This window comes from Myotis brandtii, unplaced genomic scaffold (genome assembly GCF_000412655.1).
Source record: "Myotis brandtii unplaced genomic scaffold, ASM41265v1 scaffold1297, whole genome shotgun sequence".
Classification (NCBI taxonomy): domain Eukaryota; kingdom Metazoa; phylum Chordata; class Mammalia; order Chiroptera; family Vespertilionidae; genus Myotis; species Myotis brandtii.
The window spans coordinates 107,359-108,191 of record NW_005354584.1 but is presented as its reverse complement, the minus strand read 5'-3'; the positions used below and the strand labels follow the sequence as shown (position 1 = coordinate 108,191).

Sequence of the window (833 nt, the reverse complement as noted above, 5' to 3'; positions counted from 1 at the left end):
GAAGGCCCCGGTGGTCCGGCTGCTCCAGCCGCAGGGCGGTGGGCCCGCTGCGGTCTCCGTGGGCGGTGGGACTCACGTGTCCTTGAAAGCGCCGGCTCGCTCGCCTCCCCGCAGCACTGACTTAGGCCCTAAGTCTTAGGGGGCTTCCTGCCCACTTGTCACCTCTTCCCGGGCGGCGGGGCTGCCTCTTCGCGCCCCAAGTTTGCCCTGTGTCTGGGTCATGGACACACACAGCTCCCTTAAAACTGTCTTCTCCGCCCCACGCCTCAGTTAGCATTGCGGGCCAGCGGCAGGTGGGTGTCTTGTTTGGAAAAGCATTCTTTCCAAACACACACACGTGGGGGAAATTGGCGAGAGGGAGACTTGGCCACCTTTCTCTCCGTCCACCCGCCAGCAAGTCGCCGTGACCATGTCTTTTACCGGGGCGTGTTTCGGAATGCATCTCAGACGCCGCAGGCATTTGCTTCTATGCTGCTACCCGCCCCCCTGACAACACTAATAGTTTGTGATCCGGTTGGCTCAGACGTGACATTTTCCAGGGCGTTTGCGTACATCAGGTTCCTCCCCGCCTTGTCTCTTCAGCTTGCTGTCAGGTGGAGCAGCCGCCCTCCCTCTCCCCGCGAGAGGCTGGGTGTCCCTGCGTGTCCCGTAGGCTGTCCCACGCCCCGGGGGTGTCTGATGCTTCCTGTTGTGTCCTTTAACACGTTGGATTTGTCGCCTGCACTTCCTGGAAGTGGAAGTTCCGGCTGGAGGCTGGGTCAGATTCTGGTTGAAGGTTTTGCCGGCAAGAAAGCATGGAAGGTGGTGGTGGTGCCCCGCTTTTAGGGGGGCCG

The 833-nt window shown here is 61.2% G+C and overlaps 1 protein-coding gene across 1 annotated transcript in view; it reads left to right on the top strand.

The window, feature by feature from the left end:
• Positions 1–712: 712 nt before the first annotated feature.
• The window catches only part of PSMG1 (proteasome (prosome, macropain) assembly chaperone 1), a gene marked incomplete at its 5' end in the record, with an annotated part of 9,230 nt that continues 9,109 nt past the window's right edge, over positions 713–833 (top strand). Inside the window, one exon of the mRNA XM_014534374.1 lies at positions 713–801. Within this exon, the coding sequence (XP_014389860.1) occupies positions 713–801 (89 nt within the window). The remainder of the gene's footprint in view (positions 802–833) is intronic.